At 42.1% G+C, this 12,630-nt stretch overlaps 1 protein-coding gene across 5 annotated transcripts in view; it reads right to left on the reverse strand.

Moving 5' to 3' along the window:
* The window catches only part of BTBD8 (BTB domain containing 8), a 97,605-nt gene that overhangs the window by 82,888 nt on the left and 2,087 nt on the right, over positions 1–12,630 (reverse strand). For all 5 annotated transcript variants that reach the window (XM_083157101.1, XM_083157104.1, XM_083157103.1 and 2 more), the window contains exons 3-4: positions 6,037–6,251; positions 1,453–1,570 (exon numbers count right to left, since the gene is read on the reverse strand). In XM_083157101.1, the coding sequence (XP_083013227.1) occupies positions 1,453–1,570; positions 6,037–6,251 (333 nt within the window). The remainder of the gene's footprint in view (positions 1–1,452; positions 1,571–6,036; positions 6,252–12,630) is intronic.

Here is a 12,630-nt window from a genome sequence, read left to right on the forward strand (position 1 = left end):
ATAACAACCAGATTTTATCCATCGCTTCTCTATTGCATTCAAAAAATTTATAGGATTATGGTTGTTATGGGCAACACCACTTGTCTGTTATGGAAGCTTTAGAACCCATTGTACCATTCACTGAATAATCCAGTGTTCGATGGAATCAAGGCTACTATATTCCATCCTAACCAGCGGTTAGAACTTCAAGAATCATCTGTGATATATCAAGTGACCACAACTGCATCATCTTATAGGTAGGCTCTGTCTCAACCAATTAACACTGGACAATTTAATGACTGGTACAATTCATCCTATTATAGAACTGTGTTAGTAAACACGGCATGTATGCCCAACATGTAAATAAGAAAATATTTTCTAGCAAGACATGGCTAGTAAAAGCATTGCCCTTTTAAAAATTGGGCATGAACACGATCAGAAGCGCCAGATTTTTCACCCCCTTCACAATTAAAACGACGGAGGCTATATTTTATATTCCATTGCCATTTTTCACAGGATTACTATCAACTGGGTTTCATATTTTGCACCTTTTTTTTCCCATTTTACTATCTGTTGATACCATTAGGGCAGGGATGGGGAACCTTCAGCCCTCCAGATGTTGTTGAACTATACATCCCAGCATGCCCTGCAACAGTTTTAGCATTACCAAATAGCAAAACTGTAGAAGGGCATGCTGGGATGTTTAGTTCAACAGCTGGAGGGTCGAAGGTTCCCGATCCCTGCATTAGGGGAGGACACCCCCATATACAGATGCTATAACACATTTTATATATTGGTAGAAACCTTTGGGTTATTTATTTATTCCCAATATTGTCATAGTGTGTACCTAAATCAGGATCTTTATCGAGCATTATGAAAAATGTAGAACCAATATCTCTAAATTCTATTATCATGTAGTGTTCTAGACTGGTTACTAATACCATTCAGTGAGCTGAGGAAAACCATGGATTTGTTACTCAGTATTACCCCTCCCTCTTGTGCACCTGAATAGTATTACTAAACTAATTGAGCACCTGCCACTATCTATATGTCGGTTATAGGCTAACAGTCTGTAATTTGTTCACACAGTCAGATCTTAACTTATCTGGACACCAATTAGCCAGTAGAATGTAAAGAGGAAGACCAACCACGTATCACAATGGAAGTGGTTTCCAACAGTTATTTTAGATGGAGGCTAGTACATTTTTTAAATTAACGACCCTGCCCCTTTCAATAACGTCATCCTCTCCGAATAATCTTTCATCCATTCAACTTTTTGGATGAATGACTATAGTACAATGACTTATTTATCCTAGTTTTACAAAATGCCCCCTTTGAATAGCCTCCAAGTAGTGAAATGTGGAAAATACGAATCAGCAGCCTGAAACTGGAAAGCCATCCCCTTAAACAAGCAGGATTGTCTACAATTGACATTTTAGAAATAGTAATGCTGTAATAATGTAGCACCATTACCTATGCACATGAAAACATTCGTCTTTTATCTGGATAGTTACGTCCGCACAAGAAGAATGTTTGAAAAGAGACAGCAAATCCATGCCAAGTTTTGATGGAGGATCACAGTCATCCAGGTCTGCAGTAAACAAAGAGATAAACTAAATCATGTGTATGTGCCACAATATAACACGGTACTAGGTAATCACTGTTACAAAAGATGAATGCAGCTTGAGCATCTGTGAAAATATTTAAGGGTCCAACATATTCAGAAATCAGAAGATGGTTTCATTATTTTTACTGCAAGAAGGAAAAACAGCAGATATATTGTATTGTATTTGCACCACCTATTTTTAGTGGTTTGGGATTTTTTTTATTATTTTTATGATTCGTCAGTTCAAAAACAGGGGATTGAATACACCCGTTAGCTATTTCCTGCTAAGTAACAAGTCTATAAGGGTATGAGCTGTGTGTTATGCTGTGTACACACAATTTGATTCGGGGTCATTTTCGATTCGATTTGGGCTATATAGTCTTGGCGAGTCTATTTCTGCTTCTATCTGGAAGATTGAAGGCAGTGTAATGCTGCTCTATGCAGCCCCTTCCTGTCTTCTGCTTGATTCCAGCAAACCACCGGCCATCGATATCAAATCGGTATAGACGGCCGTCGAACCGAAGCGTGTGTACACTCTTAGGGAGACACCCGGAGATGATCTAATATTAGAAACAAGGAAACAAAACACAACATAAAACAGAATAATCAGGCACTCAAGGAGTACCAATACAAAAATTGTTAACTCAGCCTGATTCAGAGTTGATCGATGTTGTGTGAATTCACAAACGACTGTGTATGGATAGTAACCCACAAGCTACAATACAACAAGAATATAGAGTAGAGTAAAAATATCTATTCTCAATTCCCTTGCAATTTGACATACAGGAAGTCAGCCTTTGGGGATGGACATCTGGCGTTTTCTGGTAGTGTCCGAAAAAAACACAGGTATGCTCAGGCATTTTAAGGGAGGGTGTGTGCCTTGATGTGCCTGTTTCTGCCACACAGAGATGTGGAAGGGTCAGACTTAATCACATTTGCAGACTGTAAAAATCATTTGATGGTTCATGTATTGCATATGGATGTGTGTCAGGATACCGGATAGTGATATTTTCACAAGTCACTCACAGATTTGCACATGCCGGCTTTTCTTTCTGTCTGGACAGCGGCTAACTATTATTTATTTATAGTTCCTTATATAGCGCACACATATTCCACAGCGCTTTACAGAGAAAACTTGTACATTAACATCAGTCCCTGCCCCAGGGGAGCTTACGATCTATATTCTCGTAGTCATCTGTAAATTTGCAGATAAGCAATCACATCTGGATCAGGGCCTTAGTCACTTAAATTAGTTGAGCCATTAAATATCCAAATTTATCTTGCAGGTATCCTAATCAGTTTTGGATAGAATATATATATATATATATATATATATATATATATATATATATATATATATATATATATATATATATATATATATATATATATATATATATATATATATATACATACATACACACACATATATACATACACATATATACACACACACACACACACATACATACATACATGGCACTCCCACCAGCGGTGATGATCCAGTAGGCGGCACTCAATGGAGGTTTGTTCAAATTATCTTTAGTATTTTAAAGTGCATAATGATGATTTAAAACACACAATACAGGACGACGTTTCAAGACCGCCTGGGTCTTTTCATCAGGTCATACAGTGCAAGATCAAAGTGACATATGCATTGGATCGGCAAACAGCCAAACGTCGTCATGTATTGTGTGTTTTAAATCATCATTATGCACTTTAAAATACTAAAGATAATTTGAACAAACCTCCATTGAGTGCCGCCTACTATCTTCTGCTGGGGATCATCACCGCCGGTGGGAGTGTCGTTTATATATCCGTTCTTGGAAGGCACCATGGTTCTACCCTATCATCCAGAGTGCCAATCACAATTAGAAAAAAAAAAAATATATATATATATATATATATATATATATATATATATATATATATATATATATATATATATATATATATATATATATATATATATATATATATATATATATATATATATATATATATATATATATATACACACACACATACACACAGTTACAGCACATACTTGTTTAGGATGAAACACATACAGTATGTTGTTGAAATTCAACCAATGATCTTTAAAAGCTGTAATTGATCCAGAGGGAGCAAAACAAAAGCATTTAAATGTAGCATAAGTGGCGTCAGAATGGGAATCAGAGATTTCCCAGAAGCGACTTACTTCATTGTTATTTACATCAATGGCCCTGCAGATTTTCAAGTGTTAGGAAATTGTACAATCATTTCTTTATAATGATATTATTTATTTAGGATGTTAATAGCAGGTCTTTCAAAAACACATTTCATGGCTCTTACAGCAAGTAACACTTCTGGTGTTAAAGATTAAGCAGGACATCTATCAAACCTTGGTGACAGAGAAAGTGGAGAAAGAAGTACCAGTCGATCCCCTTCTGTCATGTTACTGGCTGTGGGGGGTATGCAATGTCGACTGCTATTTCCGCTGGGGAGAATAGCGGCCTCTGCCTATTCAATGCTGCCATTAGATGCCGTCTTTAAAACAACTTGGATCGGTTTTGTCAGAAACCGCCGCAGATTGTCAAATTCACTGCCATTTTTCGAGAATCCGCCACCATGTTTGCTGACACGCCTACTTTTTATACTGGCTGTCTAGAAAAAAGGCCCCAGGATTCCAACTCCGGAATGTTCTGATACTCATATTGAATCCCAGTGTTTGAAACAGGACCGTTAGAAGCTGTTTTGCTGGATCTCTCTCCAAGGTTTAATACCTCACCCTTAGATCCCTTTTCCTTCAGCTTCTGTCCTCTTGTCAAGGGATCCTGAAGAATTGACATGTAAAAGTGTACCAAAGTGTACCACGGCCCCTCGCATGGCTCGCCATGCTTTGGGCAATATTCTATTCTCCCTCCACGCCCTAGTGGATGGTACGGCATGAAATACCACCTGCCGCCAGTCAAGAGAAATAAGCACTACTTGTAAAAAGGAGACATTTTTCTGGAACTTCTGGAAATTCTAAAATTTATTTGAAGAGATCCTAAATGTAATTTGCAACAAGTCATACGGTGGTTTCCAATGAGGAACACACCATAATATAAATGTTATGATCTTTTCAAGCAGATAATATTGTATATAATAATTACTGGGAGTAATTAAGAATCTGTATTTCTGTAAAGGCCCATACACACTGGGCGACTTTGAGCTGAAAGTCGCTCAAAACACCCAGTTTGAGCGGCTTTCAGCTCAAAGCCGCCCAGTGTGTATGGCCCGGCGATGAGCGGTGAGCGCTGCTCCGCGCATCATCGCCGGTAAAGCCGTTCATCTGCTGGTTATACCAGCAGATGAGCGGCTTTCAGGACGGCTTTGCATAGCGCTGCGCTATGCAACGCCGTCCTCTCCCCTCCGTCGGCGCCGGGCAGGGGGAAAGTCGCTCAGTGTGTATGCACCGAGCGGCTTTCCCCGCAGCGATGATTAGCATCATCGCTGTCCATACACGCTGGGCATAGTCGCCCAGTGTGTATGGACCTTAAAACAGAAGCCATGTGCTTTTTGTCAATGGGGGGTGGATTTTTTAAATCATGGCAAGAGATAAAAGGCCCTTATTCTGGTTCACTCGCAAAGGGCTAATTCCTTCTCAAATGGTCAAAACATGTTCCCTGCAGTTGGGGCAGATGTAACATGTGCAGAGAGAGTTAGATTTGGGTGGGGTTTTAATTCAATGTAAGATCTATATTGCAGTGTAAAAATAAAGCAGCCAGTATTTTCCCTGCACAGAAACAAAATAACTCACCCAAATGTAACTCTCTCTGCACAAGTTACATCTGCTCTACCTGCAGTGCACATAGTTTTGTCCATTTAAGAAGGAATTTGCCTTTGCAAGTGAACCAGAATAAGGGCCAAAGTACAGTACCAAGGGATTTGTTCTGTATTTTTTTTTTTTAAGCCTGTAGCTTATTGGTTTGTTTTTCATGTGGCTCAGACTCTACGGAACTCACTTCCCCACACCATTCAAGGGGCCCCCACTATAGAAAACAGGCTCAAGACGTTCCTGTTTTCTCAAGCATTTCTGTGATTCGCTTAAGTATCGTTTATGAAAATCCTTGTGTACTTCATTGTTCCTGTACTGTATTACATTCATTCTATCTGTTAAGCGCCTCGAGTCCTATTAGAGAAAGCGCGTTACATAAATATTATTATTAATCTCTCTCAAAGTTTTGATAAACCTCCCCCTAGGAAATCAATGAAATATCAATGATGAGAGAATTTCCATGTACAGACTGTACAACGGTTTTAGCTCATTGGTGTAGGTGTGAAGTGATAAACCAAATAACTCACTGAAAAATAAAAATAAAAATTATGAGGGTGCAAATACTCAGCATTTCTAGAGAACAGACTTGTAGATATTTGATTTCTGAGCTAATGATTTGCTCACTTGGCTGAAGTTATTTAAGTCTTACCGACACAGTTGTAGCTTTCCTTAGGACATACATTAAGAGTCAGAGATTTGTTGTTGCTGTTACTGCCAGTGTTTTCAATAGCAGAAAGTGTGGTGCTCTGGACATCACTGCTTTTCTCATCATTGTGCTCTGGACAGGAAGCAGACTGAGCGTCCATCATCTGAAGAATGTGGTCTTCTGTCTCCTTAACACTCCAGAGAGAGCCATAGACCATCCTTAAAATATGAGGGGAAAAAAAAAGAAAAGAATAAAAGGAGGAGAACTAGATTTAAAGATGGAAATTAACATAACAATGAATAGTCCAAAAAAAACAAAAACAGCAACCTTAATGGTAACACATAGGTTTGCGAATGGGGCTACTGAACACAACCATAATCCTATATATTGTAGCAAGGTGTTGACAGCTTTGAATGTTACAGTTATGTTTTTTATGAACAATATGGTTCTCTAGCACTACTGTGTTAGTACCAAACTTGCTATAGTATATACTGCCTCTGAAATTTTTTCTGCGGTTGAGTCTTTAACAGGTTTAAAATTACTATATTGTCTATTTACAGCAGCACAGAGTATTCCTGAAGACATCAGGAAGGACAGCATGCAACTGCTGTCAGATTTCAACTGGTCTGCATTCATTATTTATATGGTTATAGAGGACGCTTAAGTAGGTAACTAATTATATTTACACAGGTCATGTCTAGCTTTTTTAGCTCATATGCCTTTAATCTAATATATGAGACACGTTATTATATACAGAATTCTAAACTCAAACACACGGGGCGATTTGGCCTAATCTACAGTACATGCCGAGTTATGTAGGATAGGGAAATCGCCCATACACGCGTAACGATGTGTGTATGGGCAATCTGTGATCACCAGTGTTCTCTAAAGCACAGGCAGGCGATTTGACTAGATCTTGAGTGCGCATCGCCACTGCAATGGGGCAAACACACAGAGCTATCCATTCTTAATTGATAAGCGATCTAGACAGAACATTGCTCTATGTTCCATACACATAGAGCAATTTGGACTCAATATTTCTCAGCGATAAATTGCTCAGTGACCAAATCGATGAGTGTCCTATTTTCATCTGGTCGCTGATGAATACAGAGTCACTGAAGGAGAAAGCCGCTGGTCGCAGGAACATGCTCCTAGTGACCGTCACCCCCTACACACGGGGATATAGGCTGAAATCGGCCCGCTTAAAGCTATTATCACCCTGTGTATTCCCCTTAAGAAAACAGACAAGCTAATCTAAAATAAATAAAATGACAAAAAAAAACCACACAACTTCAGAATTCAAACACCATATTATACTGGTCACTATGGGCCTTATTGTAGTTCACTCTTTCTGACAAAATCCTTCTTAGATGGAAAAAATCATGTGCACTGCAGGTGGGGCAGATTTTACTTGTGCAGAGAGAATTAGATTTGGGTGGGGTTTTACTTCAAAGTGAAATCTATATTGCAGTGTAAAAATAAAGCAGTCAGTATTTTCCCTGCACAGAAACAAAATAACTCACCCAAATCTAATTCTCTCTGCACATGTTACATCTGCCCCCCTGCAGTGCACATGGTTTTGTCCATCTAAGAAGGATTTTGTCAGAAAGAGTGAACCAAAATAACCCCCTATGTCACAGGCATAAGGCAATGCAAACACATTTCCCACATCTGACGGAATCAGTGATTTTAAGTGCACTCTTGTTCTCCTGGCTACTACCTATTAAACAATGTTTACTAGTAAGTGTAGTAGACCCAAAGCTTCCTTGTGTCATTGTTTTTGGGATTGCTCTCCCATCATGAAATTCTGGCTTCAAATAAAGCTTAGAATTTTCTGCTATTTTCAGCATCCCACGCAATCTACAATCTCACCAGGTTGCCGAACATTACTTCTAATAGTCTCAGTTGTGGCGAGGAAATGTATCCTTCAGCAATATATACATCCTTGTCCTATTTATACACAAATGTACAAATTCAAATTGTTGTATGTGTTTAAAATTGACTGGATGGAAATGTCTATTTGGGCATGTTTTATTGAGAACAGAACCAAGTAGCATTTAACTATACAGGGACCACAAATAAATGAATAAAACACAAATTTATTAGCGTAATCAAAAATACAATACAATACAATACAATACAAGACAAGACCTCCCAGCGGTAGAACAGTGAATTAATATGTACAGTGGGGCAACAAGTATTTGGACAGCCACCGATTGTGCAAGTTGACCCACTTAAAAAGATGAGAGGTCTGTAAATTCCATCATAGTTATTACACTACAAAAAAAAAAAAAAAAAGTGAAAACAAAAAGAACAGGAAATCACATAGGGCGGTATCCAATGAGCCTGATTCGCCATGTTTTTATGGCGAATTTGTGCTGTTTGGCAAATTTTTGACTAAAACGGTGAATCACCCTATTCAATGACCACATGGCGAATACATTTGAAGGTTTTATTCGCCATGATTCACCGAGTAGCAATCGCTATCTTTTTATGGAGAAGTGGAATGTGAACTTTTAAAATAAAGTGTTTTGTTTTTTACATTTGGTGTAAAAAAAAAAAATCAGGAATTTTATTCTGAGGAGGGGCATGCTATTTTTATTCATGTGCTGTAAGCACATGAATATATATTTAATTTAAAAAAATATATATATTTTTTTTAAACAGCACCCAGCAGGGGCCACCGGAGCCGAGCCGCTCATTACATATTCATATATTCACTGCACCCGATTGTTACGATCGGGTGTAGTGAATATACGCGGTCCCCTGCTGGCACCCCCGGGGGGCAGCCTGTGCTACCTGGCACCCGGGGAGCCCACCTCCCCCCCCACATACGCTCTGGGGCAGGCAGTGAGACTTCCATCTCTCTGCCTACCACCGTCCTCAGGCTCCCTGCGGCGTTCACCGCAGGAGCTCATATTCGCCGGTCAGGGGCAGCGAGCCCCTGACTCGTTGAATACCGGAGCCAGCGAGGCTCCGGAACGTGGCGAATGTGCAGCGAATCCTAAACAGGATTCGCTGCACCTCGCCGGTATTCACATTGAATACCGCCCATAGTATGATTTTTAAACTATTTATTTGTATATTCTTGCGGAAAATAAATAGTTGGACAATCAAATGTTAAACTCAATACTTTGTAATATAACCTTGGTTGGCAATTACAGAGGTCAAAACGTTTCCTGTAGGTCTTGAGCAGGTTTGCACACACTGTAGCAGGTATTTTGACCCACTCTTCGATGCAGATCTTCTCTAGATCAGTCATGTTTTGGGGCGGTCGCTGGGCAACATGGAGTTTCAACTCCCTCCACAGATTTTCGACCGGGTTGAGGTCTGGAGACTGGCTAGGCCACTCCAGGACCTTGAAATGCTTCTTTTTTTTTTTTAAATGAGTGGTTTTTTATTGGTTTTGTATGTGAAAATAAACAAAAACATCACACAACAATGCAATCAGTGATGCTACAAAGGGTGCACATTGCACAAATGGGATATCCGTAATCGTATACGTACATCAATTACAGAAAAGTATGGTACTCTTTACCTAGAAGGGCGCCCACGATTTTGATCTTGGGCATCGTAAGGGAAAAAAATCGCGTCGGTCGCATCGCATGCGACCAAAAAATTGCATGCGATGCGACCGACGCGATTACCGCGATTTCCCATAGGGAACAATGTTAAATGTCCCAATTGACCCGATTTTCCATAGGGAACAATGTTAAATGGCCCACAAAGGCCAAATAGGCACCCTGAAGTGTGAAATGGCCCCCCCAATTGTTAACGCCACCCCACGATCAACGTCAACCCAAAGCGTGGCGAGCGTAGCGAGCCTGTGAGGGGCGGCGGTACGCGTCCTCCGGCCTTTTCATACCCCCACTATACACGTCGGCGTGGAATTGAGAATAGAAAGTGTGGCGAGCGCAGCGAGCCACCGTGCCCGAAGCGTGGCGAGCGCAGCGCGCCCCGCGAGGGGACGCGGATACCTTCACAGGTATCCGCGTCCCCTCGCGGGCTTCACAGGTGTCCGCTCGCCACACTTTCTATTCTCAACTCCACGCCGACGTGGATAGTGGGGGTATGAAAAGGTCGGAGGACGCGTACCGCCGCCGCTCGCCATGCTTCGGGTTGACGTTGATCGTGGGGTGGCGTAAACAATTGGGGGGGCCATTTCACACTTCAGGGTGGCTATTTGGCCTCTGTGGGCCTTTTAACATTGTTCCCTATGGAAAATCGGGTCATTTGGGACATTTAACATTGTTCCCTATGGGAAATCGCGGTAATCGCATCGCATGCGATTTTTTGGTACATGCGATGCCCGCCCTTCTAGGTAAAGAGTACCAAAAGTATTTATACGTAATCCCGCGTATACAGTAAGTGTAAGGATATGTAAGGCGAATATCGACCCTCCAAAGCGCCGATAGACACACAAACACCCGGAGGCGCACTCCGGGGCTTTGTGAACAGCTATGTGAAAGGAGGTACAAATATATCATTATTTCTCTCAATAAGTATTAAGCACCTTCAAGTTACAATATAAAACAGTTTTCACAATTGAGAGCACCACTGACCAAAATAAAATAATTAGTGTTCCCGCTAGATTGTTTTAGCGGGGCGCTGCGCCCTGCCCGATTTTTAAAGGGCAAAATGCACCCTGCCCCTCTTGCAGCGCCCCGCTAAAACAGCCTCACGGGGAAGCCCAGCGTTGCCGTAGATGGCGATGCCCGGCGCTTCCCTGGCAGCATAATTGACTTCGGAGGGGCAGGGCCCGCCCCCTTTGGAGACAGCAGCGGCCGGGCCCGCCCCTTTGATGACGGCGGCTGCCCGGTCCCTCCCCCAGCTGTGACGTCGCCGGGTCCGTGCCGCCCCCCCGGCAAACCTAGAGTGAACACTAATAATCTACTTCTAACCTACTTAAATCTCAAAAAGAGACAATTAACCCACTAACCTTCCCAGACCCTCTACTAAAATAAACCACCCAAAAACCCAAAGCAAACCTCCCAAATAACCCCCCACCCTGTACAACCCACCCCCAACTAAGGTGTACCTGGATCCCTTTAACTACCCCCTACACCTTCCCTAAACTAAACTAATCTAAGCCAACTCCCCCAGCCCCCCCCCCCCAATATCAGGATATTGGAACACAGATATGTCGAGGCAAGGGCATGAATATTATATACTGTACATGTTAATGCAGATATATATAGTAACTTATGATGTAGGACCATATAGATGAGGCCAAATTGCCTCCCACAGAGTTATAGGTTAAAAGCATATAGGATAATCGGCGTCTTATTGACAGACAACAAGAAAAATCGGGATATACTAAGAAAAGAAGAAAACAGGAAGGGATAACACGAATTATAATTTAGTACACAGTGTTAGTCTGGCCATTCTTCAAAATCAGGAAAAGAAGGAGGAGTCATTGGAACAGGGTCCTCGCCAACAGCAAGAGGGATATCAGAACAAGTTCCACAGGGATAATACAACTATATCCAGCCCAATGCAGAGTATAGCATACGAAAGTGGGGCAATCCCAAGCAGGTACTAGCAACACAAGGATGTTGAATAGTCCCAAATTCGGAAGGCATGGGGAAGTTGCGAATGGATCATAGCATCATATTGACAATCGGCACCATGAGGATAACATTTCTCCACTGGGCAGGACATCACTGGATAGAAGTGGGTCACCTCAGAGCCAATAGGGGAGTATGCAGATATCTCTAAAGTAGGAGAAAAGAATGGATCCAACACTTTGACAGCAATTGTAGGTTCAGGAGTATAAGAGGGCAACCGGCTAGTGGCTATAGAAGAAAGCATCCGCAGTCTCTGTGAAGAGGCATTTAATGCCATCAGGTTTGTAGACACGGAGATGACTATCATAGGGTAAAAGTAGAAGATGGACTCACCAGCACAAAGGGACCCCCAGGGGTGTAATGCAATTGGGCATTCACTGTGAACAGGCGACGGCTAGCACGCCACCCAAATCTCCAGCTCTGGATGTATAATCCAGCAGGATAAATGCAGGCACCCGGAGCCCAAAATGGCCACCAGTCACAGCTAACGCCCTGCACAGATCGCCACAAGCAGCCCGGAGTACAGCAACTGTCACTGTGGTATAAGGACAAATGAAGGTGCACAGAGTCCCAGTATGATAAGTAAGGAGCAGGAGGTGTGTGGTGTCCAACTTTTTTTTTTTTTTTTAAAGGTAGTACCTTATGTGCTAGCAGGCCAGGATGGCCACGACCTCTCCCTCACCACAGCGCCATGCAGAAGGTCTATACTACTGTATAGGAGATGGGAATGGCGCCGGCTGTGTTAATCTGCCCCAACCAAGATGTCCGTGGCCTTTCCCCCACTTGGCTGTGCTGTACTGAGGCCAGGTGTCAGATTGCGTGGAGCCCTGCAGAGGGAGTCGGCAGCGCAGGGAGCCACCAGAGTTATGAGCCAGGCAGAGCAGATTGGAAACTCGGGCGCCGGGAGCTCCGATGGTCGGCGCCTCCTTGAAGCTGTAGTAGCTGCAATATGGCACCGGCACCTGTCCCTCTCCTTGAGGTAGCGCTGTGGCGGGCAGGATTTCTCAGTAGCGAGTGGTTCTATCTTGCC

The sequence above is a fragment of the Crinia signifera genome, chromosome 8, assembly GCF_055691185.1.
Source record: "Crinia signifera chromosome 8, ASM5569118v1, whole genome shotgun sequence".
Taxonomy (NCBI): Eukaryota; Metazoa; Chordata; class Amphibia; order Anura; family Myobatrachidae; genus Crinia; species Crinia signifera.